The sequence below is a fragment of the Manihot esculenta genome, chromosome 17 (genome assembly GCF_001659605.2).
Source record: "Manihot esculenta cultivar AM560-2 chromosome 17, M.esculenta_v8, whole genome shotgun sequence".
Classification (NCBI taxonomy): domain Eukaryota; kingdom Viridiplantae; phylum Streptophyta; class Magnoliopsida; order Malpighiales; family Euphorbiaceae; genus Manihot; species Manihot esculenta.
In genome coordinates, this window is record NC_035177.2 from 8861910 (window position 1) to 8889178 (window position 27269).

The 27269-nt window shown below is 33.5% G+C and overlaps 1 protein-coding gene across 2 annotated transcripts in view; it reads right to left on the bottom strand.

Annotated features, from left to right (window-relative positions):
• The window catches only part of LOC110605284 (probable manganese-transporting ATPase PDR2), a 32654-nt gene extending 10740 nt beyond the window's left edge, over positions 1 to 21914 (bottom strand). The window contains exons 1-18 of one of the 2 annotated variants that reach the window (XM_021743729.2): positions 21569 to 21914; positions 20333 to 20588; positions 20091 to 20183; positions 16545 to 16747; positions 15620 to 15692; positions 15285 to 15457; positions 15032 to 15203; positions 14437 to 14541; positions 14224 to 14334; positions 14037 to 14123; positions 13774 to 13956; positions 12570 to 12620; positions 12353 to 12478; positions 11378 to 11457; positions 10352 to 10460; positions 2626 to 2754; positions 1092 to 1157; positions 878 to 949 (exon numbers count right to left, since the gene is read on the bottom strand). In XM_021743729.2, the coding sequence (XP_021599421.1) occupies positions 878 to 949; positions 1092 to 1157; positions 2626 to 2754; positions 10352 to 10460; positions 11378 to 11457; positions 12353 to 12478; positions 12570 to 12620; positions 13774 to 13956; positions 14037 to 14123; positions 14224 to 14334; positions 14437 to 14541; positions 15032 to 15203; positions 15285 to 15457; positions 15620 to 15692; positions 16545 to 16747; positions 20091 to 20183; positions 20333 to 20581 (2082 nt within the window). In that variant the 5' untranslated portion in view covers positions 20582 to 20588; positions 21569 to 21914. Of the gene's footprint in view, positions 1 to 877; positions 950 to 1091; positions 1158 to 2625; positions 2755 to 10351; positions 10461 to 11377; positions 11458 to 12352; positions 12479 to 12569; positions 12621 to 13773; positions 13957 to 14036; positions 14124 to 14223; positions 14335 to 14436; positions 14542 to 15031; positions 15204 to 15284; positions 15458 to 15619; positions 15693 to 16544; positions 16748 to 20090; positions 20184 to 20332; positions 20597 to 21568 lie in introns of both variants that reach the window. The other variant, XM_021743728.2, reaches the window with a different exon arrangement.
• Positions 21915 to 27269: the final 5355 nt, after the last annotated feature.

The following is a 27269-nucleotide window of genomic DNA, read 5'->3' on the forward strand; positions in this document are numbered from 1 at the left end:
ATGTAATAGTCTAAACATGCCACTTATTTAGAAATTAAGTCATTTTATTCTCTACACTATAAATAGAATAGAATTAAATGAGGCTGTACAAGGACTTATTGAATCTTTGATAAATGAATTTCCATATTTGAATTTTTTCAAGTGAGGTGTGAATTCCTTCTTGGTTACTTCAAGAAATTGATTTGCAACAAGAAGTAAGCACTTGCAACGTGAATTGATTTCTGTTTTCTTTGGGATTGGGTCTCAATTACATATAATTGAGGTTTGATCTAGTATGTTCTTGGAATAGAAAGTTGGGTAATGAACCAAAAGAATTAGAGGGTTTCAAGAACTCACTTTTCTTGGGTTTCCATATCAAATAAGGCAACAGAAAATATAACAGAATGTAGTGTATATATAACAGATCATGCCACAAAGACACTCCTGCATTTTTTATAAAAGAATGAGCATTTGCAAGAATACTGAAATTCATAGTTCACAATAATACTATAGTAAGCCAACAGCTGCCTTCTCATTACATTCAATGCTGTATCACCGAGGTCATTCTTTAAATCTCCAAATTAAATTCTAAACAACTACACCTTTTGCTTAACTTATACAATATTTTCTCTTCAATTCCCCATGTATTACTGGACTTCAAAATTTATCAGGAAGAGCTTCTATTGAGGATTTGTAGTCCAAGGATGCGAATAAATTTTTAGGTCAAGGTCTATCAATTAAGAAAATTCATGGACTTGCATATCATTTAAGTTAGACTAGCATATTAAAACCAAATGCATATACATCCAAATGCAACCACAATCTTCCACTTATCATAAATAAATAGATTGACATCCACGGTCCAGCAAAAAAAGCTAAAGAGAAAGTTGTTGCTTACCAAGTCATGTGATGAATTCTTTAATTCAGATAAAATGGTGGCTGAATCTGATCTTATAGGACAATTGAAGACCTGAAGGAACATTTCACACCAATAAGTTTAAGGAAGATGTCTGATAAAAAAGCAAACTCTACAAAACCAAACTTATACATCGGAAGGAGTACATTGGTAAAACAAAAGCAGCAGGTGAAAGGAGACGAAACCATTTGCTTACCGCAAAACCAGCAAAAGTAAGGCCACTCTCTACTACATCTCTGTCCAAGCTTCTAGCCTCACTAACCTTCATCGAAATGAAATATCAAATATTACACTTAAGATACACATGTTGAACAGTTTCACAAAAAAAAAGTGTGTAAAATGACCATGCTAAATTGCACTTACTTTTAAACTATTGCATATCTACACTTTGAATTCACCAGAAATCAAAATTATATAAATAAATAAAACTCGCGGAAAAGTTTGACAAGTTGAATGATTAAAAAAAGATTCAAAATGTGTAAAATAAAAGAGTGAGCTGAATCACACAAATTGATAATGTTAGGATCCTAGGTACAAGATAAAGGACTTGAACGCCACATTGAAGGCATGGGACTACGGTGTGGGGTTTATACCCCTCCCCCCACCCCCCTCAATAGCTAAATTTATGGGAGTGGCTCTCCTAAGCTTAACTGAATAATGTTAGGACTAGCAGAGAGATTAGCTGCTATTTAGCCCTTACTAGTTGGCTTGCTGTTAGTTAGTTTGTCAGTTTTGTTACAAAAGAAATGATTTCAAGTTGCAAAAGTCACACAAGAAAAATCTAATACACAATCTCTCTCTCTCTCTCTCTCTCCATCTCTCTCACACATCTGCACCCATTTTCTCCTCTTCTCCCCCTTTCCTCTCATCTTCCCCTGCTGCCAAGCAAGTGTTAAGACCTTCAAATCCCAGTTATTAACAGTTGGCATCTTAGGATGTGCAGAATTCAGTTCCACCTCAATAAACAAAAACCCAACCAACCTTGGTTTTTTGGATTATTACTTATTCTCCATCAGTTTAAATCAGTTCTATTTTATATTGGTTCAGTTCAGTTTAATTCTGAAAAATCCAAACCAAACTGATATTTCTGATATAAATAATAAATCATAAAACATGCAATACTATATCCTAAAACTGCACTGCTTACAGACCAAACAAAAGAAAACCCTACCTGCCCTGACTACCTATATCTATCTCACTCTCACTCCCACATTTAACTTGCCTGCCCCCTCCCCCCTCTCATTATCACTCGCAGTCACAGACCACAGTACCCCCATGCTCCCTGACTCTCTCAACCAGTTCACTTCATTCACCTCACAGATTTCATTCTGTTCAGTTCCCTGTCACTACAAATTTGATCATTCAGTTACAGTCATTTTCATCTCAGGCCTAACAAATGACACCCCTAACAAGAACAGCAATATACATATTCTATCTCAAGAAAGGCATCTAATTTTATTAGGACTGAAGTAGAAGATATGTGAAATTTTGAATATAACTTACCACCAGGAGGGGTGAGGTTTATGTATTTATGGAGTGAAATTGACATCAACATCAAACAGTAATATTATAAGGAATCCAGTCCTCATATTACACCAGTATGCAGCATTATAAAACAATTTCTGCTATGAAATAGTTTTGAAGTCCTAATAACTAAGTTACACCAGAACACATAAGATAATGTACACGAACTATATGGACAAAAAACTTGTAAGGTTTTCAAAACTTACTGTCATGTCTGGAAGGGACTTGAAAGCAAGGGCCAGAACTCGAGAACCCTGACGTGTATATTTCTTATAAGTATCCACATAAGACTCTGGCAAATCAACAATCCTATCCTGAATTGTTTCTGGAGCTCCCTGAAACCACAAGATGAAGGAGTAAAAATGACAAATAAGACTTGGGAATCATTTTAAAGTGAAAACAATAACACCAGTGCTCTTCAGAATTCAGATAGCTGTCATTTACAAATGATGACAACATATTATGCAAGATTAGGATATCAAATAATGATCATTATACATGTAATAAAAGAGAAAATGCCAAATAAGGGCCCAATGCTAGCAAGTCACATTTATTGTCAAAGATTGGGGTTCTGAACTGCAAAAGGTAGATCAAGGTCTTGATATTAATCACCCAAACAAAATTTGAAGCTCCATCTCAAGTCCACATCACTTGAGTTTCCCACTCAGGCAAGACCAACCTCCAATGGTAGCCCTTTCTAAATTTTTAAGAGAGAAACAAATATATTATATGAGCTCATGGCTCCACTAGAATGCACTGCTAACATTCTTTTCAAATTTGCTCAAAGTGCTTGTAAGTGCAGTAAACTCACATATGGCCACTAGTACAGTACAGAAGGCCACTGAAAACAATTCAGTAATTCCAACAAGCCACAAGCACATCAAATACCAGTTAATGTGCCTAAACCCAATCATGCAGAAAAATTTCCAGCAAACCATTAAATGAAAAGGAATGCCATTGTATTTGCAAGTGATGTGGTCAAATTCATTTGCAATTGATTTCGCATGTCTGGCAAGTTGATTCAAAAGAGAATTACATTGGAACAAATTATGAATAATCTAATATTCCTGTTATACTATAGGAAAGTCAACTCTATATTATACATATTCCTTTTACGATAGCATGATTTTAGGAGTCAGTCTAGGAATCTCTATATTGCATTAATTAGGAAGATTCTTCATATGTTGTATATATTCTCTCTTCTTTGTGAATGAAATACACAATACCCCCTATCAAATTAAATGGAATGAAAATATTTTGAGAATAAAAAAAAAATTGAGAAACTCCAATAAGTTTCTCTTTCCCACAGTTTCACCCAAAACCTAGGCCACTCATGTAGGTTGCCTATCTAGTGTCACCGCCTAGCTACTAGGAGCGCCAATCATCGATTAGCCCTTCCGAAGTTCAATCAGCAAAGGAGTTGTTCATGGGCCCTAACCTAAGTGCCATTTCTGTTCAGACTCCGTCAGCCCACGTGACGGCGCGTTAGGGTTTCTTTGGCTATGTTCTTCGCTTCGCCTCCTTCCTTCCCAGTAGACTCAACGTGGGGACTCTAGCCTAGTGAGTTGCTGCCCATTTGGTGACTCCTTGAAGGTGCAATTGCTCATTTCTAGTATTGCAGTTTTTGGATCCTTTTTTGTTTACTGTTCAGGTGCTCTTGCCTCTGTTTGTGTGACCAGTCTTGGATAGTAGAATTTTATGGGGCTTAGTTTGTGATGACAACTAGTAGTTTGTCGCTCATTATGACACTCGTGTTATGGTGATGAGCAAACCTGTTGTGAGAAATGCAATTCCTGTAATGACAAATTATGGAACACAAACACAATGGGGCCAATTTCCTAGAATGAAGTAAATTCATCCGTGTATATTTGCAAAATATTGACAAGGATGATCATCTCACTTGTGACCCACCCAAAGATGACAAGGTTGATTACGGGAGGATGCTCAATTGTTTCTACTAATCTGGAAATTGAAAGTGAGGTACTCAGTTTACTTGATCATTGTGAGTTTGTTAAATAGTGAATGGAATATTTCCCATATTTACAATGTCTGCAAAGCTTTTTATCGTTCAGAAAGACTACATAGGCCTTTTACTGCATATTTCATGGATTTTACATGTGTATGACCATTATGAGTTTTCTTGCTAGCTTATCTTCAGAATTTGATACTGCTAGAATTCATCTTATCTTGCTCTAAGCTACCTCCCTTGAATGAAGCCTTCACTAGAGTTCTCCGTACTGAAACAACACAGTTTGTGCCATCTCAAGCATGGATTTAAATCGCGGTCACGGCCATGTTCGCAGTCGCAGTCGCAGTCACAGTCACAAGTGACAAAAATAGGCCTGTTACGGTCATAATGTAACAGTAACAACCTATTGCTACGTGAAAAAAAAAATTGCAGAACTCTTTAAATGAAAAGATATTTAGAGATATGAGTATAACTAAGACAATCAAATAGTAAGCATTAACACATCAAATAAAGACATCCAATCCATCATTCTTAGACATTTTTTACAATAGCTAATTTATAGCTAAAATAACAATGTAGATAATATAGATAGTAAATAATAATACTTCATGGTTCATACTGTAAACTTGATAAAAAGAACTTGATATCCAATATTTTCTTTAACAAACAAGTAAAAAAGTGTCAAAAACAAAGATAAATAACTCAAATTTTACAAGGTATAAATGTGTAGAATTAAAAAAATAGTTGATCATAGATTAAGAGAAAAGAAGGAAGACATTTGTAGATAGATAGTTAAATTTTGATGGAAATTGGAGAAAAGTGAGATACAACAACAGAGAACTTCCCAATCTAAGAAAAAGAAAATGAGCTATTACCCCCATATGGATTAAAATAAATTAGGTAAGGGACAGTTACCATTTTATAAAGGTCATTACAAGAACAAAATTTTCTTCCTCTTTAAATAATGGGTGTAACAGTAATGGAAGGGTCAAAAACCTATAAATAACGGCTTTATTTAAAACCATGATCTCAAGCTAATAGAGCTCTTGTGAGCCATGGTAATGACAATAACCGCCGATGAAATAGAAGTAGTAACAAGGCTGGAATTTGGAGTCAAATGGAATTGAGTGTTATCATTGCCATGAGTTAAGGCATACCAAACGTATTGTAGACAACTTCAAAACAAAAATCAGGGTGCTCGGCCAGCCCATATTGAAGCCTCTAATGTTGTAGACACCCCAGCCTAAGAATGTTTTAGTTTATGTAGATGAATTCGCTCAATTTTCTTAGTATCAAACATAATTAAGCCCCATGCCTCTCCCATAACTCCCATTGTTGAGTTAGGTAAATCCACGTGTTGTTTCCTCATCAAGAGGGATCATTGATTCTATTGATACTGATATGAGCACAGGGAGGTCAATAATTTTCAACAAATTAAAGACTTCAAAACATAAAAGATCAAGGGATGTTTGAGTCATTCATACTGAATATCATATTTGAAAGACAAGGAAAAAAAATGGCACATATTTTTCTAAATATTCATGGGTCCAGTTTCAACAATCATTAATTCATTTTGGAAACTTACATTTGAGATAGTTTAGTTTTTTTGTATTTTATAATCTTATGTGGATTAGGAGTCAAATTGATATCATTACCTAATAAAATTCTCTTGTACGAAAAGCAATTTTGGCTTGCTAAAAAAATGGACAAATTTTGTAGTCCCAAATTAAGTAGAAGACTACCGATATTCTTTATCCTTTCAGAAGTAGCAAATATGGAAGTGGACTTTTATTTATACCCTAGTTAGGTTATAATTTATTTTTTCTTTATTTTATTAAGCTTAGTACCAGAGTTGTCAAATCAAGATTAGAATCGAGAATCAAAATCTTTATTTTGTGAATCATGGATCGAGAATCGAATTGAATCGCAAGATTCAATAAAAATTCTAAAAATTAATTAAAAATAATATGTTCTCAAAATAAGTTAAAAAAAATCCTATAATAACAAGTTTTGACAAATATATAATTACATTCATATAATTAGAAATATTCTTTATAATAGAATGATATGTATTTTCTATGATATATATTTTTATGCTATAAATTATGAACTCTAGAATTATAGATAATAATTATCATTATACACATGCTAAAATTCTCATTTAAAATTGGTCAAATAATTAAATAGTAAAAAAAAAAAGCTAGTAGGTTTTAATATTATTAATATATTAATATAAACGGTCATAACTTCATAACTATAATTAGTTGAGTAAATTAACTAAAAAGAAAAAGAAAGAGAGGAAGAAGGAAAAGGATGAGTAGCGGAAGAAAAATAGTTAAGAAAGGTTTTATGTGAACCTTTCATGGAAAGAAGGAATGAAATCTTAAAATTTTAAATTAAAAAAAAAAAAAAGATATGACAAGCCTATATAATTACAAAGTTATTTTATTCTTTGTAGATCTTATCAATTTTGATAAAATGTGATCTACACATAATGAATTCCATAAGCAACATAGAATTGTTATAAGTTTGTAAGAGGAGTGAAAAAGGGAGGGGAGAGATCTAAGATAACATGGAGGGAAGCAGTATCAAAGAATTTATAAGTATTTCATTGAGGTAAATTTACTGATAATATAGTTGCATGGAGAAAAAAAAATCCATATATCTGACCCCAACTAGTTTGCAATTAAGGTGTTCAATACCCAACATCAATTACATATGTGGGTAATGTGGCTCTCATTAGAGGGGTCCATTCAATGCGTTCGCTTTGGGTTGATTCGTCGGTTTTCAAGCAAAGCAAGCATGTCACTCCTTAATCGAGGTGCACATACAAATGAACAACACTTACATATACAAATAAATGAAAATCAGCATTAAAAAGACAAAATCAACTAAGTTTTCAATAGGCAACAAATAACCTGCCAAAAAAAACAATTCAATTAACATAATTTGCTTATTCCGCCTATTGCATTGCGTCTTGATTCACAAATTAAATAATAATAATAATAAATAGAATGGATCCCTAGGCCTGCGATGAAAAGGATCTACAACGACATGGGTCTGTAATGTCTTGCAAATGCAATGACGAGGACTTCTAATGCGAAGATGGGTCTTCGCAATCATGGACTATTCGTATGGAGGTCTAATCTATATCATCTATGGGCTTCAATCCATGGTTTTAAATGACAGTCGTTATATAACGGAAAATGGGAGGGTTGTTACCCATTACCCCATTATTTAAAGGCTCCCTTTGATTTGCATGCATAACAGGCCATTATAGCCGTTACACAATGGTGACGACCGCTACCAAACGTTATGTAACAGTAATGGCCATTACCAATAATTCAATTCTTCTTTTTTAGGTGCCAAACATAATGTATTTTGAGATTTCATTGAGATCCAATAACTTAAGAGCTCTTTTCTTTCAAAATCTCTTTTTCTTCTCTCAAATAACTTTTTTTCCTATATTTTCTTTTATAATCTTAGATCCAACATAAACTACCATTCCTTAGTGTCTTTCTTCTAAAAGATGAGTTTATATTTTTTTTTTTTTGCTTTTATTTTTATAATTTGCTTTTTTGCATTTCCTTTTTTTTGTATCTTTGTTGATTAAAGATAATTTTGATGTTAATTTTGAGTTAAAATTATACTTTGAACTATTATTTTACCGATATATAAGATAGTGTTACTTTTTCTTATTTTAAACCATACAAGTTTTATTAGTTAGTTGTTAATGGTTAATGCTAAATGTATTCCATTTTTCGGACAAGTTATAATACCTATGTTAGTTATTATAAATAAATTAAGGAACAGATTTTTGTAATTGATTTTCAATGTATTACTTAATTTCATTTCATTAATTTGTTATAATGATACTTAATCTAAGTTATATAATCTACATTTAATGTATTTATATCTATTATAAAGTTGTTTACATTATTCTGACTTATATCTATTAATATTAATTAATTTTATGAACTTTGTAAATTGTTTTAAAAAATTTGCATAACATCAAGCCGTTACCATCGCGTTACGACTGTTCTAGGCCTGTTTCCGTTACCTGCGACTGTGACTGCGAACATGGCTGCGACTGTGACTGCGAACATGGCTGCAACCGCAATTTAAAACCATGCTTCAATTTGCATGTCACTTCAATCCGTTGATGGACTTAGAAGAAGAATAGAAAGCTTCAATTTGCATGCTTTATTAAAATAATTTTAAAATAAAAAAATAGAACGTATTAAATATTTTCAAAAATTAAAATATTATATTTTTAAATAACTATTAAATTTTATTATCTCTTAATTTATATTTATTTTAAAAATATTAAATTTTATTTTAACAGTAAAATAAATTTTAACTTTTTATAAATAAAAATATATATAAATAATATTTTAGTAATAAATGAGTTTTTCGTAGACTATTTAAATTTAGAAAATATTTTAATTTTAAAATATATAAATTTACTAAATAGTAGATTAGATAATTTAAATTTAAATATTATTAAAAGTTGATTTTATAATAGAATTAGAAATGAGTTATTAATCGATTGATGGTTAAAAAATATATAATTTTAAATATAAAAAATAAATTTAATATTAATATATTTTAATTAATATCAATAAATAAATTTAATTTATTATAATATTTTATTAATTTTTATAATTTTTTTAAATATATATTTGTTTTATATATTTTATTTTCATTAAACATTTATAGCCACAACAAGAATTTGTTCGACAGCATCACTGCCGAACAAATTCCTGTGCAATCACATGCACGCGTACGTCCATGCAGGTGCATGTAAGAAAAGAGTTCGGCACTAATAGTGCCGAACTCTTTTCTTAGTCAAGGCTTCGTCAGAGATTCTGATGAAGCCTTGAAGCTTGTGCGTGTTCGGCACTCATAGTGCCGAACACGCCAAGCTGGCGGCCACGGGAGCAGATTACACTGCTCCCGTGGCACGGATCAGCTTGTTCGGCACTCATAGTGCCGAACAAGCTCAATAAAGTAGAGTTCGACACCCATAGTGTCGAACAAGCATGTTCGGCAGTATGACTGCCGAACAGGCTCCGTTGACACACAGGATCCGAAAATATTTTCGGATCCTGCATGATTTTAAAATTATTTTTCCTTTTATGCATGATTTGAAAAATTGCTCGGAGGAGAAGGTGCTGGCAGACGCAAAGAGAATGTTAAGATTAGGGTTGCAATGTTTTTAGGATAGCGATTTATATGTCAAGCAAAAAGGTAGCACTTTAAAGGCATGAGCTAAACTTCATCCAAGTTGGGTTTTTATTTTCCAACCTTAAAACTTGAACTGAACCAAATAACTGAAAATTTTTAAAAATATAACTGAAACTAAACCAAAATATCAAAAAATAAAACCAAAAAACTGAATTAAATTGGTTCTGGTTCGCTTGTTCAGTTTCAACCATTTTATGCTCAGCCTTGGCCCTTATAAATAGTTGGACAATACTTCTCCCTTGACCTAGCTTTTGGGGTTCAGTCAGGTCCAAGCATATTTTATTTTCTTATGATGGTATCAAAGCTTGACTAACCCACACTGGACCTCCAATAGGTGTTTCACACCCCAGGTGCAAGCCTTAGGCATGATGGGGGTGTGATAAAAATCCAGCTTGATTTAGCACGTGGATAGTGTGCCCCTTGAAAACTTGGTCAATCCTCCTCCCTTTAACTAGCTTCTGGGGTTAAGTTAGCCCTGAGTCTATTTTCTTATTATAAGGTTTAGTAATTGTGTTGTTAAAACACAGTTTTCCAAATAAACTGCTTTCAGGTTCCAAGTGTCACAAATATGGAGTTAACTTACAAATGAATTACACAATAGTTTGTATGAACTCACAAGCTACCAAAATTATGCCAGAATCACGTATAAACAATGTATTTGGTTTCATGGATGCAGTGTAACTGCTGCAACCAAATGAAAATTGTAACCAACATACCTTCACAAAAGCAAGAAATTCATCCTCTATGCGAACAACAACCGCCATACGTTTTAAATGGGATGCAAAATGATGTCTCTGGACAATCTGCACAGCGTTGCCACCTCCCCTGCCATTGACAATAGCACACTAAGTCATCCAATAATACAGAATAAGAAGATAAGACAGAAAAGGAGGAGAATACAAAAAAAAAAAAAAAAGAAAAAGTAGCATACACATTTACATACAGGCACATACATGTAAAATGTGGCAAAGTAACAATTTGAGATCAGATTTTAATCTGGAAAAATAAAATAATACTTGCCAATCTGGCAATGAGGATTCAGAATAAGTATAAGAACAAAACAGGAATTGCAGAAGTTACTTTGATTGTTACTAATGCTTTGAGAGCCAGATTTGGCATAACGTTAGGCAAACAGCTGTTTTGCACCAGAAATTATATGAGTTATAAGCGGAGAACCTTCTATTACAAATTTCATGTCTAAATAGGAAAAAGATGTAGGAAACTTAATTTTTAGTATATTATTTATTTAGGAAGTTTGAGTTGGCTTATATTCCTAATTAGTGTTGATCCAGTATTTTCTTATTTTGGTAGTCCTAATCCTAGTACTACAGTAGTACTAGCAGGAGAGTAGGACTAGTTATTATCTTACAAATACATGTCTTAGACGTATTTTAGTAGATATCATTTTTTATATTGGCAATTGAAAATTAATAGCATTTGAGAGTGTATTTATTTTATTCTTTTCCCTTTGATTGATCTTTGTGGTTCTACATATCGAAGGTTCCAAACAAGAATCAAGCAATAACAAGATGACACTCGGAACTGTAACACTTGAACACGACAAGTTTCATGAAAATTTTTTCCCATTTATTATTATTATCTCTTCTTGACAGAGTAACGATTCTATTTAGATTTTCAGGAACACGAGGGATAAGAGAAAGACAAAATGGAGTTGCAAATCAATAAGTCCATTCAGAGGAGAAAAATGAGACTAAACAATTATCGATATAGAACCCACAAACCTTTTTGGCATAGCCTTCTCATCAGATTTGTAACTCCAGTCTATCCCTTTAAGTGCAGCCTTCTCAAGAGGATCACCAACCTGCAAGTAATAGTGGAATAATAGCAACCTAAAGCAATTCAATACAAAATTCACTAGTAGAGAAAGTTTGAACACATGGAATTTATATGAGATGAGCATAGCAAGGGACACATGTAAATATGCAATTTATAAGAGATACGCCAGTATAACATGGAGGTGAGTAATGAAAAAATATTAGGAGGCCTTGGATCTTTCTGAACTTATAACCTAAGCTAGGTGGATGGAATGAAGAAACATGATTCATCTAGCTAAACTAAAACCTTTTTGTGCTCGCACATTTTTCCATATACACACACTGTTATATATTGCATCCAATGCAGTTTCAAGTTTTGGACACTCAAATCTTTCATCAGAGAGTGTGGTTTCGGGGGCTGGGATATTCCATGCAGTAAGATGAAATGGTTCACAAACTACATACAGGTATTCAAGCTCTGAAACTCCGACTCTTCATTTTGCCAAGCCGCACCCGTGTCAACACGGCATGGCATTGGTTACAACATGGACTATGTCCTGACACATATCTATGTGATTGTACACTTGAGTGACATATCATGCATAGGTAATAGAGCACTCTTTTCTCCCAAGATAAGAGCATGTACCTATATAGAAAAATAGTCATTTACTTGTATTTTGAATGATGTAATTGGTTATTCCATCATCTATTTAGACTATAAATGTTATTACATAATTTTATATTTCTTGTTCTATTTTATTTTATATAATATAACATATCCAAATACCTGTATCTAAATTTAGATCCATATCCTCATATTTTCTAGTTAGAAAGCTAACAAGTCAGACACAAGAATATGTGCCATTTCTGACAACCGTACCCGAGTACAAGTAACATAGCATTCAAGAAACAGCATATCAGAAAAAATTTAAATCACCATACCAGTTTGTTGTCCACAAACACTAACGCATGACAAGCCGCCAAAATTTGCACTGTTCGAGCAGGCACTTTAGTCATATCAGATTCTAAATTCATTCCATTAGTCAACCCAACAACTCCACAGAACTCCTGGAGAGGATCAAGAAAGAAGGAAAACATAAATTGAAAAATGTAAGTCAAGTTGATCATCAAAAGGCCCAAAACTATGTCAAGGACATACCATGTCATCTGAAGTAAGTGTTCCGGTTTTATCAAAACAACATATGTCAACCTGCAGGCCAAAAGGAAGATAATATTTGTCATAATATGACATACAAACAATCCTATTGTGCAGGTAGAATTATGATAATTTACTATGCCAGAATTTGACCACAAGGCAACAAAAGATTATACAAGGCCAGTACATTCAATAAATTACCATTAAACCTTGGGGTGTGTTTGTTAGAAGGCTAACAAAGGGTAATTATTACCCTTTTAATTTTTAACTGCTTGTTACCCTTGTTTGGATACTAATAAAACACTAGGTTAATTTTTAACCTAATCAACATTTATCCCCTGTCAAGGTGTTAGATGTTAACCTTGGGGGGACTAGGTTAACATAAGTTTAACATTCTATTTATAAATCACTCTTTCTATTTTCTTCTCAAACCCTTGTTTTATTCATTTTCAACATTGTTGCACCTACAACAACAAGGTAAATTTTTTTTTTTCAATCTTATTAGTTATGAGAATATTTGATCTTTGTTTTATTCATCGTTGCACAAACGTTCCATATATGTATATACTATTTTATTCAAAAGATAGTTATATGCCTCCAAAATATTATGCCCACCATTCAACTCTTCTCAAATTAATATATTTTTAAGCTATTGATTTTCTGTACCAATTAAAACTTGTGGGTCTGGCTTAACTTTTTTACTCTTTTTTATTTGCAGCATGGCTTGTGGACCTTTGTCAAGAAAGATATTTATAAGTTCAGAGCAAAATTGTAAAAATACTATAGTAGATAAGAAAATGGATTTAATAAATTTTTATAAATTAAAATATTTATAAAATAAAAAATAATAACTGAAATTCATTACTAAAATATAATAATAGATTATCTACTTTTATTTCAGTTTTATTATTAACCTCCTACCAAACACCAGTAATTGTTGCACTATTACTTATTTATTACACCATTAATGATTTATTCCCTTGAATTTACAAGGGTAACATTTAACCTACGCTTTTTTAACCTCATACCAAATGTGCCACAAGGGGTATTTGCCAGCTTCAAATTCAAATATAACAAAGACAAAAGAAGCTAGTACTAGGTAGCCATATTATCTGAATGCAAGCACTACCTCATTTAACAAAATAATTGATGATACAAAGAAAATAGGTATATTCCAGCACAACCAGTTCTTGGTAAGCCAACTTACTTTCCCAGCAAACGGAATTCGGAAGGGTTCAGTACAAAATATTCCTCGCCGTGCCAATGCAATAAGCGATGTATTGACTGCTATTGACAATTCCATGGGCAACTCAGGTGGGATCACAGAAGTTATAATAAGTGAACAACTTAAGAAAAGTTTGTATTTGCTCCTTGTGGGATCTTCTAGTCCCTATATATAATATATTCCCATCACTAGAAGTTGAACATGTAAAATTCGAGAGAATACTTTAAAAAGAAACAGTATTTTACCTTTTTAAGCACATAACCAGCAGCAATAACTGCAAATACAACTAAAAATAGAATAAACAGCCCACTTTCCCAGCTATTTGCAGTAACCTTCAACCAGTACAATTGAAAACAAAAATTATCCATGTAACAAATCAGACAATTAATTAAGTTTCATCAAACACAAAACTAATGATGAGAAATTAATTACCCTATCTGTGGAAAATAGAATTGTCCTCATCAGTTTACCCTGGCTTGTTTCAAACCCAGTTCGTAGAACAACAGCCACACATCCACCATCAGGTGTTCTCAGAGGAAAGGTCTAACTCCAGAATGAAAATCAAAAGCATAGATTAGAAAAGCACTAAAACTGCTAGAAAAGAAAGATAAAAGTAATATAAGAAGCAACATCTAGAAAACAAACCTTATCTGGAGTATGTTGCAATATTTTAGTCCCACCAAACAAAACGTGGCTTTTATCTCGCTTAACTGATAACTTCTCCTCGGTTCCTCTACCCATGATACAAACCTGAGAAAAATAATTAGACCTTAAGCTTACCATGGTGTCCATATACTGTCTAAAAAGAAGAAAACTTGACCAAACTTTAATCCAAGTCTTCTGTATAAAACATTTTCTTCATTCTTTTGGTTCAAATACTACACTTATAAAAAAATAAAATAAGAACTTAGAATTTTGTAAAAAATAAGTGATTCAAACAACACCGAGGAATAGAACAATCACAGCACATCAAACCATAGCCCAGACAGATATGTAAAATACTTGATTGAAACACCAATTTAATAATAAAAGATTTTGGTTTATACTAGTGTTGTTATGAAAGGGCACACTATCCTAGAACTATAGAAGCAGCCTACTGCATGTTACAGCCCGAACTCAATTGAGTATCCAGGAATAAATTCTTGAAACTAGACTCTTTAACCAAAATGTCAATTCCAGGTGTCAGACAACAATAACTTCATTCTCTTTTTAAACAACGAGATGGAAAAAGGAAAACAACCTTCCATTGTGGAGTAGACTCGCCTGTGAGAATAGCTTCATTTACAATGGCACTTCCAGCTAATAAAAGCATGTCTGCAGGCACTGACTTATCTTCTCCACTCGGACCAGATGAGCGCCCAATGGAAACAACATCGCCAGGCAAAAGATCAGTCCCGGGAAGTTTCACCCACCTAAATTTTAATATTCAGTGTGTAATTCTACAGATCCACAATCAATTGCAAAAGTAACCTAAATGCAACAAATAAACATACTTCCCACAGCGATGGACCATTAGGATCTGGCTGTCAACTCTAACACGCCTTAGCTCACTTAAAGTCTTCAACCTACTTTTTGCCATTGTTGACTCAAACATAAACAGCATGAAAAGAGTGAACAAACTGTAATACCAATACTCATCCAAGCACCAAAGTCCTACACAGAAGACCTACAAACAAGAATGCATGTGGCAAAAATGTCAAAAATAAAGGACAGTAAAATGATTAAATTTCAAACTGGCAGAAAACAGCATAACATAAAAACCTAAATTCTTGTTTGTATACGAGAGAGAGAGAGAGAGAGAGAGAGAGAGAGAGAGAATTTAGAAAACCTGAAACACAAAAAAAGGCTCCATGCAATGCTCTTTCATTAATTTCTGGAATGTAGGTTGTGGATATTCAAATCTACAAGACCAAAGAACAACAAATTAGATGAGGAAAGAAAAATCATATTCACGATTGTAATTATTTTTTAATGCAAAATCCTCAGGTGGAGTTATACAGATATACATGTATACATACAAATACATGTATATAAGTATACACATGTTTACAATATTTGTATGTACATACATGTATATATGTGTACACATACAAATACATATATATGTATATAAAAATATATGAATATATACACACACACACACACACACGTGTGTGTGTGTGTGTGTGTGTGTGTGTGTGTGTGTGTGTGTCAATGTGAAGATAAGATTGAGGAGACCCAATAAATACATTCCAATGACTTACAAAAAAAACATAAAAAAGATAATTATCATTAATTTTACACGTTGAGGATCTCCATAAAATTCCGAGTCATTTTGCTTATTTAGAAATCATGACAGCACCAACAATATATAACCAATAAGGTCCAATACCACAAATGATATAATTCTTCAAGGCCCTGAAGTTCAATATTTTTATCCAAAGGCTAAAAGCATTCAATTCAACTTTGTTTTATGATCATTAATTTAATAAATAGACCATAAGGGGAATTCATATTTATTAATCAATGTTAATATACAATTTTCATTAGTATATTTCAAATCATACACAGGAATAAAGTACCAATAGGTCTTAAGAATGAGCATGCACCAACAACCAAAGAAAATAGCAAATTAACGATGTAAATTTGTAAATTAAATAACACTTATGAAATTAAATACCATATCAATAAAATCCTGAACAAAATCAAGGAATTATCACTACTCTACTAGACATGAGAATGCATGAAAAGAAAAAATTTTAAGAATTACTTACGCATTCCGCCCCCATTTTTCAGTAGCAGCTGCTACTTTACCCTCAGAGCCATGACCTGTAATTTTAAGATAGCAGCCAAATGTTTCCTTTGTAGGGTAAGGAAGCTTGCAAAATGTCTCCCCCTCTTTTGAATAGATGAAGCGCTGTTTTCTAAAATCAAAGTAAATCTCTTCATTGCCCCCCAATGATGAAGAACCTTCGAACTATGGAAGTGAAGGAATGTGTCACCAAAATAATCAAAGAATTAATAATAAATTGCACAGAAATTCCCCTGAAATATCAATAACCTCAGCCTGAGTCCAGTCCTCCAAAGTGCCAATTATATTTCCAACTTTTGGTTGCTTGAATCAATTATAATCATCCTTTGAGTTCGACCTTATTTGGACATAATTTGAATATAAAATGGTATGCCAACATGTCCCAAAACTTCAATATGGAACAAGTCACATTACTGCCTTCCAAAAATAGTTTGTAAACATTTATCAAATTAGTCCCAATTAACTATTTTATTTGATTTTAGTCTTTTTTTGGGCTCAAGATGAAGTCACTGGAAATATGAGCAAGCCAGGTTGTATCCACAAATGATTAATGTCATATCATATATGGTAAATACAATAAATGGGCTACAATTGACACTAACACCCCAAAATTCAGGATGTAAATGGCATGACTGAAAGGTGAAGCTAGAGTTAATATTCACACTAAAGTTTTAGGCTTTTGTGCCATTAAGCCTAAGATGTACAAATAACACCCAAAAAAAAGATTTCCAAACACATGAGACAACTAGAGGGGGCAAAAACTTATTAATCACATCATATTCGATGAGCTTTAATGGATCTGATAAACCTTAAAAGAAAAATCAACAGATGAAGAAACAAAGGCACAGTTATATTGAAGATGAACATCATGTTCTTTGCAGTTTGCACAGAATCTCTAGTAGAAATAAGAGGGCACAAAAAGGAAAGCAAAGGCAGCGTGCACATGATCTAAGAAACTATGAATTTTATAAAAAGTGTAGAGGATATTGTTTCTTAAAATAATTTTTAATTACTTCTGCTTTCATGGTTCATACGACAACAATGTGAAGTCAACACTCCACTTTACCATATGCTTCAATGTCCTGCATTAGCCCTTCCCATTTTCTTGTGTACGATAACATATCCTGTTTGTCCCGGGCCTTACATTCATCTATTTCACCCTACCACCATAAGCATCAAACCTAGCACCCAAGAATTTGCAAAGGAAACATCACATGTATAATAAAATTTGCCAGCATTTCAAATACTTCTCGTCTGTAACCAATTTCTGAAAGCTGCATTGGAAGATAAGGTATAGGGGGTTCCCAGTCCACAAATTACTTTTGAGGTTAGAACTTTTTAAAATAATCCTTCAAAATAAAACATAAAATGGTTGTATTCTTAGAGAACAATCTTGCAAAGAAAAATCAAGCGATGCAAACTCCGCTAACACAAAGAAGCAAAAGAATTGGGGAAAAAAGAATGCTTGTCTAATGTACTCTGAAAGCACGAATCTCACACTCAACTTTTTCTGCCCATTTCTTGGTAGGTTAATTTAGAATCAAATTTTTAGTAGAAAAATAGATGCAAGAATATAGAGGAATTAAATTACCCACACAACAGGTTGCTGTAGTCAATATTTGGAGTCTATTAATAGCTAGTTCAGGGAAGGTAGTCTAAGATGTTTGGTCATGTCCATGTCCAACTTAAGCCTACTGGTAAACAACACAGCAAAATGTGAATTTAGATTGTGGGCAATGCCTTTTAAGTTGGAGGCACTCCTAAGTAAGCCATACCAGACCATGATTTTATCAGCCCAAGTCCAAGGTGGAAGCAAAGCACTCACCCAGTAAAGTATGGCACTAGCACAATTTACACAAACAAATAAACACAACATAAATTACTAGTAGTAGGCATCATCATCTCATCGCGATTTTGATTTAAAATATAAATTCCATATCATCATATACACGTGATAACACGTCACATTCTACAAAACAACATTAAGCCAAATCAACTATTGAAATCAAGAAAACCAAACACAATTACACAATTAATACAATGATTTATCTTCGTCATCATATTCTTCCAATCCACCTTTATTATCTTCTTTGTTTATTAGGTATTTGCAAAAGTTGATGTGTTCGACAAAAGATAAAGGTGGAGAAAACTTGTCTCTCACTTTGCAGAATGGATATGTCATGATGTGCTACATTTGCATCTCAGGCCCATGTAAGGGAACTCAGTTAGTGGCAAAAAAATTAACCAAAAAAGCAACTAGTGAAAAAGATAAGACCAAGAACCAAACAAGAACAGGATTAACCAACCATTGAGATATGGCCAATAACTAGTGAAAAATAGCCTAGCCAGTGGCCAAATGAAATTACATTGTCTTGACCTGTACCAGGCACTTCAGCCAGGCACATATGGGAGTTGCTCAACTTTGAAAACACTATTAGAGAAAGAAAAAAGTGGCAAGTGGAACAAAAAAGATGACTCCAAAGGTGATATAATAATATCTAAAAGTTCAACTAGTAAAAACTTAGGCACTAAGAAGAGCCAATTGGTGGAAAAAGGATGCAAGAAAACATTCCCAACTCCCAACTAGTATAGGGATGGAACTTAGTTATGGCACATGTGGGTATACATATTAGCGAGCTTTGTGAAGCTTTATTCATGACTTATTTGAGGCAATAGATTTTAAAAGTGCTAGATCTTTTTTTGGTTTTCTAGGCAAAGTCCTAATCCAGAATACTGAAGTTGTTTGCTAGTATCTACTCCCTCAATCCAAGTGCCATGACCAGTCTAGTAAAAATAAATGAGCAAAGGAAGATGATATATGTAGCAAAACTCAACTATTTTTAACATTAAAACTTAGCTAGACATTTATATGTTTGTAGGTCACACTAGCAAGTTTTTTTTCATCCAATTGTATATGTCCTAAGAATTCATTAGAAATTTTGGATGTTATTACAAACCTATATGGGGAAAAACATTTCATAAAATGATATGTCACCTCCAAATATCTCATACATTAAGATTTTTTTGCTCCTTTGTTCCCCAAAACAAGTAACATGAACAACCTAGTCCACAAACAATCATATCAAAACCATCAAAATCAGCTAATTCTTTCTGCACAATGGAAAATATTTTCTTGTCATCCTTCACTTCATCTCCCTTACCTATGACAACTAGTAAACAAAGAGCAAATTAAAAGACCATCTACTTATCAACAAATCAATAGATATTCCATCACCTCATTCATTCAAAGTTTTAGACAGCTTCATTCATGAGTGTCAGTCAAAATTATCTCACGAACAAGAAAATTTTTGTTCCCATTTGAATTGATTTCCATGCGGACAAGGAAACAAAAATACATATTTGACTTGCAGGTAATATTCATTTCTATATAAGATCAAACAATGTAGCCCATCTTACATATAAAGTTCCATCTAAAGTGGAAAAAAGAAATTAAAAAAAAAAAAACTAGATCACACGATTCTCAAATTGAATTGAATGCCAAGAATACCTGTTTACGAAAATGCAGTGGCACTACTTCTTTGGAACCGGAAAACTTTGCCGGAGTTATTTTACATGTATCTGCCAGGTGAATATCATGAACCTGCAAACCAAACAAACAAACCACACCAACTACAACATCAGCAGTCAGCAGCCATAAAAATGAAGAATTAGGAAGTAGGAACCCATAAATTAAAGGCGCTTGAAGATAATATATTACATGTAGAATAAAATAATAAATAAACCATATACCTTGCCAAACTGAACAAAACATTTGAAATCTACAGACCATGCAGTAAAAAGCCAGACCAGAATGTGAAGAGCCACAAGGCCGCCCAGTACAATGGCAGCATCTGCAATATCAATGCTTGGGAGAATAGTAGCAACCCAGAGAACATAGAGAATAGCAAAAGGCCATACATCTAAACGCCATGCCCAATGCTTCTTCCTTAACAAATCCACTCTCTCCACCACTTTCCCGCCAACATGAAAGCTCGCCATCTCACTTCTGTAAGCCTTGCATAGAAAATCAACGATTCAAAAGAAATATTGAGCATATAAAGAGGAAATACCAAAAAAAAAAAAAACAAAAAAAAAAAATCAAATTAATCATAATATAGAAAGAAATTGAGACCTTAGATTAGATGTAGAGAAAGAAAGGGAGATCAGAAACCCTAGATCAACCTGGGCAATGACTTTCGAGTTTCGAGTGAACTTGTGTTGATCGTGATACTGTGACCTTTACTAATGAAAATAAAACGATTCATTTAAGAAAATAAAATTAGAATTTGGTATCTGGATTTTATAACTTATTACTACTTGATCCCTGTATAGTTAAACGATGTAATCCATCACGTTAGTTTTCCTTAAAATTAAGACCCTTCAAGTTACCGTTAGTATTAGATAAAAAGACAAGTCACCCTTAGGTTCCTTATAATCCTTTGCCCTTCAAGTTTCTAAACACGCATAATAGAGCATATCTGAGTTGCCTGTTGTCGACATGAATATTTCCAACAGCCCATCTCACATGTCATCTGAGATTTCCAACAAACCCAGTGTCGGCCCAGGAACAATGAACCCCATTATCACTATGAATTCCAAAAAACCCAGGAACAACTCATCACCAATTCCAACAAACCCACCTAAGAACAAACCCATCACTGAATAACTATCTTAACATTCCTATAGAACCCAGCTCTCTCAAATAGCATATGAGTGAGCCATAGAAAGCATAATCGGAAAGCATCTACCCTCAACATTGAACGGCAAGGACAAAGGCAACAATTACAACAATCAAATCTAAACCTAGCACTAACACAATTACCAGAAAGTTAATTCTTTAATGATGTGTTGTTCTTACAAGGCGATAGAAACAGTAGAGAAAAATTAATATAGTGGCGGGTGAAGATTTGCTTGAAACGACATAGGCAACAGCTAAAAATATAAATCGGCATCTGAGGAGATCACAAATCTTCAAAATTTGCTCACCTATTTTCAAGCGCGTCAACAACACCAGTTACATAAAAACTCAACACTAAATCGCCTGTTTCTTCAGTTCGGTTGCTGGATCTGCTTAATCGCCCGTTTCTTCAGTTCATCAATTGTTCGATCTTTTTCAGCTCATCAGTTGCCTAATTCGCCAGCTTCCTTTCCCTTTTGTGGGTTGTCGTTGATGGTGATTGTTTGGGGAAGGACAAAGGGATAAACAGGGGTTTAATTGTGGAGAAGGGAAAGAAATTAAAATTCGGCGAAAGGGGGGATGAATGGCTCTCTATTACTGAGTCGTGAGTGACATTGTTGAGCATTATAACCTACGAAAAAAACAGGGCAAAGAAAGAAAGCAAAATGCGGAGAGAAATGTGGACATAGAAAGGGTATTTTAGTCATTATGATTGTCTTTCCTCTTTCAGAAGAAAATTAGTTGACTAACATAAATATTTAATAAATCATTTAATTTTACTTGCTTTTCATTCTTTTTTTTTTTAATTTAGAGTATAAACTTTGTAGGTACATTGTGGCGTAAAGAGAGAGAATCTCTAAAAATAGAGAGGGAACAAGTCGGTCGTAAAACCGTTGGGAAGGAGGTAGCATTTTCAGTATTGGATTTTTATGGCCGGTTGAGAGGAGGCTTTGACATCAGCTTGTCTTTTTCATCCGGTGATATGCAGTTTTGGTTTATAAGTAATATAAGTACAGTATTCTCTTTCAGTGAGGTTGTCTCTCAAATATACTGCAATAGAGTGTTGTTGTCTTTGTAGCATGAGCATTATATTATTAGACTTTAGTCTAGCCATGGTCCATTAAACAGGTGGATTTGGTGTCAAAACTTGGTTTGGCTCTACACGGTGGCTCCATGATCTTAATAGACTAAAAAAGGCACGGATTGGTTACTCTTTTTGGTGGCTGTCGTAGTAAGTCTTTGAAGCTTTAATTGATTGAGTGTTGAGTATAGGTTTGTGGATGTTTTGGGATGTTATATGCGGGTCTATGGGATGGTTTTGGCTTTCTTTGTTACTGTCTAGATTGTTTTTATGGAATTTGATAGTTTGCATATTATTTTTGAGTAGTTTTTCTAACTATAGATGGTTGTTGGTGAATTATTCTCGTCTTTCTCTTTCGTCTCGGTAGTCGACAATTTCCAATTTCTTCTCTTGTGGGTGTTTTGGGATTAGTGTATCTACTTTCCTATATAATGTTTTTTTACATCAGATTGGATTTATATAGTTGTCTATTAGGCTTTTAATATAATTAAAATTGAATGGTAAAAAACAATTATTTTTTATATATAATTGATGTATGTCAAATCCAATAAAAATAAATTATGTTTTTTTCAATAAATTACAGATATGGTGAATAGAGTCAAATCCCCAGGAAATGAGTTAACTACTATTTTTGGCAAGAAAGATCAACTTAAACTATAAATATAAAATGAGAGTTTTGGATTGAAGAGATTTAACCGAATAGAAAAATAAACTAATTAAGTAACAAATAATTAAAGAGATTAATCAAGAAAATATCTAGTTTCAGCAATATTTTGGTATTAATTATCTAGATTGATCATAAATGCAAGGATGTCTAAATTATTTTCTGATCAGTCAATTATAATTGTTGGCATGCACGGTCTAATAACCTAATATTTCTTTAGATAATAGATTAAATAGGATCAGTTTACTAATTAGTTCTTAATCAATAAATAAACCACATGATTAGCTCAATGGGATTTAATTTAATAACAACATTAAAAATTAGAAAGACTTGATTTTAACCAAGAAACTCATACTAGTATGGCTATAAAATCAAAATATATTATACCACAGTAAAATATTATTTATTATAAGTATTAAACTTATAAGTGATTACAGACTTAATAAACCTGAATGAAGGTATGTTATTTACTCAATTGAATAATTGGTCAGGTTGTATCAACTAAACAAATAATAATCTCAAAAATAAAAGAAATAATATAGAAATCAGAAATAAAAAGAAAAATTAAAATTGATTTGATCTCACATTTCTTATGAATTACACCTTAAAAGTTCCCTAACAAGATAAAGAAGATTAGCTATTGGCGCGCATGTTAAAACCAATGTAAAAATAAAAAGTAAAGTATCAGAAGTGTTTAATTCAAAGAACTTTCCCTTCTTTTAAAGGGATAATCCTAAATTAAAGAGGAATAAAAGAAGGGAAGAGCCGGTACATTACAAATCGTCGGCACACTCCAAAGCATACAAACCCTACAAGAAAAAGAGGCGATTATATAACTACAAGAAACCCTGGAAAGAAAAGGGAAAGACTGCAAGGGGTAACAACCCAGAAAAGGGAAAAAAGAGGCATGATCAGAGCAAAGCAGAGAAAACTATAGTCTGCTATAGATGTGGGAAAAGGGGCCATTATGCCAACAAATGTCGCGTAAAGCAGCAAATACAGGCATTGACTATAGATGAAGATTTAAAAGAAGCCTTAGCAAAAATTTTGCTAAATGAAACAGACTCTGAACAGGAGACCATGGAAATCAATGCAGTAGACTATACCACTGAAGAAGAAAGCAGTACTGAAGAAGAAAAGGAACAAAAAGAGGACTGTGATGGAAAATGTGATTATTATAAATCACTATGTGCAATGAATGGTCTCATGGTGTTAACCAAAGAGGATAATTTCATCCTCGATTTAATAGATAATATTGAAGACCCAGACAAGAAGAGGGAGAAACTAGAGACCTATATTGATCTCTACAAAAATACAGGGGTAACGACCCCAGTACAGACTCAGCAATCTGAGAGAAACCAGTCTCCATACAATCTAAAAGAGATACTGGAAAGAATTAAAAATTCAAAAAACCAAAAGGAGCCAACAGTGGCAGAATTACGATCAGAACTCAACTCAGTAAAAACTGAGATCAAAGAGTTAAAAGAAAGAATAGGTGTTCTAGAGCTGTTAAATGAACAGCAGCAATTAGCCATAGAAGAACAAGAACTAGATGGAGGAACAAAAGATTTAAATAATCTCCATTATATCAACATGGCAGATAGGGTAATAACCCATAAATGGCACACCAGAGTAACTATAGTAGTACACAAGGAGTGGGTGTTCGAAACCAATGCCTTGATCGACTCCGGAGCTGATCTTAACTGTATCAATGAAGGACTAGTTCCTTCAAAGTACTTTTCAAAAACACTCGAAGAGCTGCATACAGCGGATGGAAGCAAAATGTCGGTAAGATATAAATTAAACAATACTGCCATCTGCAACCAAGGTACATGCTTCGAGATCCCTTTCCTTATGGTAAAAGGATTATCTCATCCTGTTATCTTAGGGAACCCCTTTTTACATATGCTATACCCTATTAGGCAAATAACTAAAGAAGGAATAAGTACAGAAATAAATGGAAAAGTAATCACTTTTCATTTTATTCTCAACCAAAACTAAAAGAGATAGATGTGTTAAAAAACACAATAGAAAGTAAGACTAAGTTTATTAACTCTTTAAAACAAGAAGTAGTCTATAAATGCATAGACGAAAGGTTAAAAGAACCTAGAATGCAACAAAGGATTAAAGAAGTCCAGGAAGAATTAATAAGAAGCATTTGTGCTGAAAGCCCAGATGCTTTCTGGTCTAGGAAAAAACATGTGGTAAATTTGCCATATGAGCCTGAATTCTCAGAAAAGGCTATTCCTACAAAAGCCAGGCCCATTGCAATGGGACCAAGGCATTTAGAAATTTGTAAAAAGGAAGTTGCTGAGTTAGAGGCTAAAGGGTTAATTAGAAAAAGTAATAGCCCATGGAGTTGTCCGGCCTTTTATGTTGAAAATGCAGCGGAACTCGAAAGAGGAGTTCCTAGACTAGTTATTAACTATAAGCCCTTAAATAAGGCGCTTAGATGGATACGATATCCATTACCCAACAAAAGAGATTTGTTGAATAGGCTTTATGAAGCCACAATATTCTCAAAATTTGATATGAAATCTGGGTATTGGCAGATCCAGATAGCTGAAGAAGACAAATACAAAACTGCCTTCACTGTTCCCTTTGGGCATTATGAGTGGAATGTTATGCCCTTCGGATTAAAGAATGCTCCTTCTGAATTTCAGAAGATTATGAACGAAATATTTAATGCTTATTCAGCATTTGCTATAGTCTATATTGATGATGTCCTAATTTTCTCCAGGACAATAGACCAGCATTTCAAACATTTAAAATTGTTTGAAAAGATCGTTAAATGTAACGGTCTAGTGGTTTCTGCTAAGAAGATAAAAATCTTCCAGACAGAAGTTAGATTTCTAGGACACAATATTGCTAAGGCACTATCATTCCATCAATAGGGCAATTGAGTTTGCTGATAAATTTCCTGATGAGATCAGAAATAAAACACAATTGCAGAGGTTCCTAGGAAGCTTAAATTATGTAGCTGATTTTTATAAAGAATTAGCTCAGGATGCAAAACCCTTTATTCCAGCGTCTCAGAAAAAACCCACCTGAATGGAGTAAAGAGTGTACATTAGCAGTAAGGAAAATCAAAAGTAGGGTAAAAACCCTGCCTTGTCTTGCTATACCCCATCCAGAATCCTTTAAAATAGTAGAAACAGATGCCTCTGATAAAGGCTATGGTGGGATATTAAAACAAAAAATGCATGACAAAGAAACTTTGGTAAGATTCACTAGCGGAATCTGGGTAGGACCTAGAGTAAATTACTCTACGGTAAAAAAGGAAGTTCTGGCCATTGTTCTATGTGTTCAAAAGTTCGAATCTGATTTATTAAATCAGAAATTCCTAATAAGGATAGACTGTAAAAGTGCTAAGGAGATACTCCTTAAAGACGTTAAAAACATAGCGTCTAAACAAATCTTTGCAAGATGGCAGGCTATTTTGTCTGTCTTTGATTTTGATATTGAGTTTATCAAAGGAGAGTCTAACTCTTTGCCTGATTTCCTAACCAGAGAATTTCTTACAGGAAATGAGTACAAGGACTCCAACAAAGAGGCAATATGATGAAGCCTCATCCTCTGCACCGGTTAAAGAATCGGATCATGTTCGTGATGATGCTTATAAAATAAGCATTCAACCAGTTAATGAAAAGGAGGTAAACTACCCCTATGTTCCTATCAGTTATTACTCACTGAGTCCTATAGAAAAAAGATATGAAAATCTGAATCCATATGAGATAGCTGCATACTACACTGAGCACCATTCTGCTGTTCCTTTTCACCCAAAAGCATATGATTACTATCAATCCATTCTTGCTGAAACGGGTCAGTAGACATAGCTCCTACTGAAAGAACAGGTCATCAATGGGCCTATAGTAAGTTTGTCATCAAAAATATAATAACCAGTGAGCAATGGGGAGATTCTCTCTTTAAAACGAGAGAAATGAGATATGGCATCCCAAAGTGGTATAATTATTTTGATTATATCCAGGCTTGGACAGGAGCTCTCTTATACGAGAACAGACAGAGAAAATTTAGCTGGTTTATTCAATTCCAGTTAGAAAAGGAAATTAAAGAATTTCCGCCATGGTTCCATGAATGGTTTTTTAATTGGGGAATTTTCCCAATTATTCTACCAAATAAAGTTCGAACTGTTTATGAGCAGTTTGCAAAGGTTAATGAACCTTTAGAAAATCCAAGATTGGAATTCACTCTGCGGTATAAGGTACCGTGGATTGCTAGATGGGATTATATCCTAACAGCAAAA